This window comes from Marmota marmota, unplaced genomic scaffold, assembly GCF_001458135.2.
Source record: "Marmota marmota marmota unplaced genomic scaffold, marMar, whole genome shotgun sequence".
Taxonomy (NCBI): Eukaryota; Metazoa; Chordata; class Mammalia; order Rodentia; family Sciuridae; genus Marmota; species Marmota marmota.
Window position 1 is genome coordinate 3,032,575 of NW_026000241.1, and position 5,491 is coordinate 3,038,065.

The 5,491-nt window shown below is 63.4% G+C and overlaps 2 protein-coding genes across 2 annotated transcripts in view; both read right to left on the reverse strand.

Annotated features, from left to right (window-relative positions):
- Nucleotides 1–3,537, reverse strand: part of Ptger1 (prostaglandin E receptor 1) — a 5,847-nt gene extending 2,310 nt beyond the window's left edge. The window contains exons 1-2 of the mRNA XM_048795344.1: nucleotides 1,717–3,537; nucleotides 6–631 (exon numbers count right to left, since the gene is read on the reverse strand). Coding sequence (XP_048651301.1) covers nucleotides 6–631; nucleotides 1,717–2,080 — 990 coding nt within the window. The 5' untranslated portion in view covers nucleotides 2,081–3,537. The remainder of the gene's footprint in view (nucleotides 1–5; nucleotides 632–1,716) is intronic.
- A 141-nt stretch (nucleotides 3,538–3,678) lies between these two features.
- Gipc1 (GIPC PDZ domain containing family member 1) overlaps nucleotides 3,679–5,491 on the reverse strand; it is a 9,825-nt gene continuing 8,012 nt past the window's right edge. Inside the window, exons 5-8 of the mRNA XM_048795345.1 lie at nucleotides 5,109–5,411; nucleotides 4,901–5,007; nucleotides 4,530–4,611; nucleotides 3,679–4,431 (exon numbers count right to left, since the gene is read on the reverse strand). Coding sequence (XP_048651302.1) covers nucleotides 4,280–4,431; nucleotides 4,530–4,611; nucleotides 4,901–5,007; nucleotides 5,109–5,411 — 644 coding nt within the window. The 3' untranslated portion in view covers nucleotides 3,679–4,279. The remainder of the gene's footprint in view (nucleotides 4,432–4,529; nucleotides 4,612–4,900; nucleotides 5,008–5,108; nucleotides 5,412–5,491) is intronic.

Below are 5,491 nucleotides of genomic sequence, written 5' to 3' on the forward strand. Positions count from 1 at the left end.
AGTGCCTGGCGCCAGCCGCCGGGTGGCCCGAGGCCAATAAAACACCAGGTGCCAGGGTACTGCAGCTCATAGCGACCCACGCGTGCTAGCGGGAGCAGCGCCACCGCCAAGGCCACAGCGGCCAATGCGGCGAGCGCAAAGCGCGCGCGGGCCACCGAGACGCGCGCGGCATGGAGCAGAGGCCAGGTGACACCCACACAGCGCTCCACTGCCATGCCGCAGCCCAGCAGGAGCGGGCACAGGCCGAAGAAGACCATGCAACCACCCAGGAAGTGGCAGGCCCCACCGGCCGGTGCGCGCCCCGCAGCATACAGGCGCAGCACTAGTGCGCCCGGGATCACGTGGCCCGCCAGGTCGATGGCCAGCAGACTAGCGACGAACAACAGGAAGGTGGCGGCCGAGCGGCGGCGCCGCAGGCGGCCTGCGGCCTGAGCCAGCAGCGCCAGTGCCAGCACGTTGGACACTGCACCCAGCGTCATGGAGAAGATGGGCAGCGCTGGTGATCCGCCCGTACCACCCAAGGGCGGCACCGCCGACACGTTGGGGATCCCGGGCGCCGAGCACGTGGTAGCCTCGCCAGCCAGGCTCCAGTTAAGGGGCCCGCAAAGACTCATGTCAGGCGCCTGGAGGGCTGGGTAGAGGAGATGAAGGCAAGTGAGGCTGGAGGGACACTGCGGGAGACCGCGGATTGACTGTCCCATCTCACCAGAACCCATCTGACCCCAAGGCCCTTTTGCCTGTGGCAACTCCAGATGACCCTAGCTGTTCTGATGCCTGCGCCCCTCACTAGCCCATCTCTTGCTCCTCCTTCCACTCTGCCGCCTCCTTCCCATAGCCCACCACTCTAAGGCTGCCCTGGACCAGCCCCCCAGGTCTCTGCCCCACTTCTGCACCCCAGAGATCCACCTCTGACCCCCATCTCCCATTTTTGCAGCACAGCAAACTCCTGGCCCAGGGCCCCATCTGGAACACCTATTTCTGACCCCAGGGACAGGCTGCTCGCAGGTGCCCGCACTGACCTTCACCATGTCACCTTCACTTCAGTCCCATCCTTGATGTCCCCAGCTCCAACTCCACTATCACAGACATCCCCGTCCCCATGGACCCATCTCTGACCCCCATGGCACTGTCTCTGTCCCCATAACCCTCCCCCCACAGCCCCATCTCTCGTCTGTGGACCCATTTCTGTGTCCCAGGCCCCATCTCTGTGCCTCTCAGCCTGGTCCCATTTTTTGCTTTGATGGCACTGTATCTTTATAGTCATGTCTTTGTCCCCACAGTCCCATCTCTGGCTTCCATGGCACTATCTCCCAGAACCTCGTCTCTGGGCCCTGTGGTCATATTTGTGCCCATGGCCACAACTCGGTCCTCCACGGTGGTCTCTGGGCTCCACTGCTCTCACCCGGGCACCATCCCTGACCACCACCTCACCTGGAAGCCCACAATCCCACACTGCCCACGACCCCTCCCTGTCCCAGAGACCTCAAGGAGACCCACATCCTGCCTCCCTCTCCCTCTCCCACTCCACCACACCCTGGTGGTGGCAGGTAAAAAGCCGGATTTCACCCTGGGCCAGAGGGAAAGGTGGATGGACAGAGAGTAAGACCCAAGCACAGACACACAGGGACTGAGATCCAGGGAACACAGCAGTATCAACCAAAGTAGCCAAGGTCTCATCCTCATCCCCAAACCCAACCCTGAACCCAGCCTTCTTACCCAGCGCTGGGACGCTGGGTCCCCATGGCCCACCGCTCAGGCCCGGCTGCCCACGCCCGCTGCGCCTGGCTCTCTGGGCGGCAGCTCCCTCCCTCCCTCTTCCTGGGGCGGCTCCTCGCCTCCACCCGCAGCCCTGCTGGCCTCCAGGGACCGCTCCACCCCTTGTACGCCTGCTGGGGGCCTGGAGTGGCAGAGACCCCCAGTCTGTCCTCCTGGCAGTGGGTGGAGACCACTGGGGCCCCAGCTCCTCCTCTATGAGGAGGGAGGCTCCCTGAGAGTCGGCCTGGTCCCCTGTGACCCCCTCCTCCCAGTGGGGCGGGAGCAGCCCCTTTCCCCCCGGGCTCGGGCCTCTTGCCTGCCTCATTAATAAAGCGGATAAAATCTAAACACTGGAAAATATGAGCGTCGCCCAGGGCAAGCTGGGCGGGCTGCAGGGGTGGTGCTGTCTCCACCAGGTTTGAGGGTTGGGGGGCTGGCCTAACATGTGGTGGGGGGCAGCAACTATTCCCTGACCTGCCAGAACCTTTGTGGGCATCAAGATGGGTGGTTGTGGTCAGTGCCTTGGATGGACTGGCTTGGGTCAGGCCCAGCCTGGTCAGGGAACCCGCCCACTATTTACACAGGGGCTTAAGCCCAGGCCAGGGCGGCCGGGAGTCACACCCTTGGAGACAGGGAGGAGGCTGAAGGCCCAGGGGAGCCAGGAAGCCTGGAGATGAGGCCAGCCTCTGCACCCTGCTTTAGGGTGAGTTGAGCACATGTGGGACCCCCAAGGCACGAAGACGCACCCTGGACAGACTGGGGCCTCACCTCGTGCCCTGAGATGGGCACCCCTGGGGGCCCACCACGCAGCCTCACCCTGTGACCCACTGCTGCCTCCTGGCCCCACTCAGAGGCGTCATCTTAGCACCCAGCCCCCTTGCAGCACCCTCCTGGAGGATTGAGGGGAAGGGAGGGAGGGGCAGGACCCCGGCCACAGCTGGAGAGAGGGGAGAGGATTGGAGGGGAGCTGCGTCAGAGGTCCCTTTGGTTATGTATGGGGGCGTTGAGATGCCACAGGAAAGTCTGACCCCCTGTGACACCAGCCACTTCCCTTGACACCTCAAAACACAGCCCCCTGAAATGACCTTTCCAACACACCCCTTAGCATTGAGGACCTGAGACTCTGCGAGAGTCCCTGTCACTCCAGGCCATGGGAAGACACTCCCTAGCAATATGAGGACCCACAGGCACATTCCAAGACGCAAGGAGGGGCACCCCTGGAAACGGTGAGGCCACCCCCCAGCTCCTACTCCAACAGCTCGGCCAGACACCCCCACCCATACTGTGCACCTGCAGTCCTGCTCAACATGGTCACCAGCCATCACACGGACAGACACCCAAGACCAGCCACACCCCTCACCCTGGAGCTGTCCCCTGGCACTGCCACACCAAGAGTCCTCAAGTGCCCAGGGACGTCCCAAGGCCGTGCCTCAGCCTGGCCCCGTGGCTCCTTCCCCACCCCCTTCGCACCTCCGCTCACCCCCAAACATTCCTGCGGAGACCTCTGGCCCCGCTCCCCTCCTTCAACCCTCTCCCTTCTCTCCAGGTCTGGCCAGGGTCCCGCCCTCCCCTTCCTTGATCCCCTCAATCCTCTGGGATGAAGTGGGTTGTCAAAACAAGCCACGGGTTTATGTCCGTGGGAGGGGTCACGTGCCATGGGCCTGCGGACCCTGCGCGTCCAGGCCCAACACTGGCTTGGGAGATGCGGGCGGGGGCCAGGAGCTGAGCCCCTAGTAGGCCAGGAATCTCCGCACTGCCTGGAAGCCTGGTGGCTCGAGGCCAGGAGCCTCGTCAGGGCAGTGGGAGGGGGCGGCGGCCCGGCCAGCTCCTAATTCAATTTGGAGCCCGGGGAAGATAGATGTCAGCTGCTGTGCTCTTCCCTGCCAGGCCCACCTCCCCCCCACCCGAGGCCACCAGGTCCAATACCAGATAGATTCTTTATGTTCCAGACGCAAATTCAGATACAAAGTCCCTCCCTCCCGCTCTGGTTTGGGGCCTGGCCATGAGGGTGTGGGGAGGTGGGGGTTCACAGCAGACTCTTCAAATGCGGAGGTAACAGAATCCAGGTTGAGGGGCTCCTCTCAGAGGGAGAGGGTATTATTGCATTTGCTGGCAGTGCGGGGTGCCCCCCTTCTGCATTCCCTGCAGCAGGAAACTGGAGAGGTCACAGCCCCCAGAGAGGACCTGAGGCCCCAGAGACCCTGGGACCAGTCTGGCAGCCATGGTGGGGACTGCTGGGGGCAGGGGCAGCTGCCCAATTGGGCCATCCCTCCCACGCACCTGGCCCGGCTGAGGTAGATGGGGAACCGGACAGGGAGGCTGGGGACCCCAGCCAGGCTGGGAAGCAGGGAGGGTGGTGGTACCGATTGGCTTGGGGCCGGGGCAGGCCCCACCTCTGCTCCGCATTGTCCTCGGGTTGCTGAGCTACTGCCCCAGGCTGGGAACTCGGGCCCAGGCCCTGGTGTCCTTCTGGGGATCCCCACCAGGCTGGGCCCAGGTCATCATTATGAGGTCCAGTGGAGTCCTAGTAGCGGCCAACCTTAGCGTCCCCAATGGCACCCCACACGTCAAAGACGAACTCATCCGGGAAGGCAAAGTCACCAAGCCGTTCATCCAGGGCCTCTGCCAGCTCGTCTGGGTTCCTTTTGTCCTTCCCCAGCTCAACCATGGTGGCAGCTGTGTGGGGGAGGAGATGAGGTGGAGGCACAGATGGTTTGAGAAGCCCCCTCCCCAAGACCCTCCCAGGCCAGGACCCTCCCTACCCAGCAGCTTACCCAGCTCCGTGTCTCTGATTCCCATGTAACTCTCCAGCAAGTCATCCACCTTTTCAATGGCCTTCTCCTCGAAGGCTGAGGGCTGGGGGGGGGGAGCAGGGACAGGGACGTCATCATAATAGGAACAAAACTGTCACGGTACTTATTTAGTGCCTTTATTAAGTGCCCTTTTCAGGGCTTCACATATCTTTTCATCCATGACATTTGCTATTATGACTCCCATTTCACAGTGGGGAAACCGAGGCCCACTTGTGTGAGTTCCCGGAGTTCATGGGGGGCGGGAGTGGATGTGAATCCAGGCAGGCTGCCCAGAGTCCCCTCACCAACCACGACACGAAGGGCGAGGGGCTGGAGCTGGGTAGATCACTCACCAGATCCTCCACTGTGGCAGGGCCCCGGGATCGGAGCCGGAGGGTCCCTCGACCGGTGCCCAGCTGTGGGCCGGAGCCGGGGCGGCCTGAACGCTGGCTGATCATGTCTGTGGGAGGCAGGGAGGAGGAGAGGGGGAGGAGGGGAGATGGAATTCAGCAGGCCCTGGCCAGAGACCAGCCTTCGGGCCTCAGCGAACCCCTTCCCCACCTTCTCCAGGCCCCCAAGGTCGGGGGCCAGAGCCCAGGCCTGGAGAAAGCGAGAGGAGACCAGAGGGGGCCACTTCTCCTCCTCGAGGAATAGAGAGGGGATGGGAACTGGCCTCTGAGTACTGTCCCCACGGCCTGGGGGTGGGGGCCATAGCTGCCGGCCACAGACCGGCCCCACCTGCCCAGGGAAAGGCTTTAGAGTCCTCCACCCCCACCACAGGGGCCTGGGGCCCATTCCTGGGAGTTAGTGAAGCCAAATGGAAAAGTGGGGGTGCGGGCACAGGGCAGCCAAGCCTGGCTTCTCAGGGCTGGGGGCGCTTGGCTGGGCTAATGGTTCCTGGAAGCGGGGTGTGGGGGCAACTTCCTCTTACCCCCCCCCCCCGC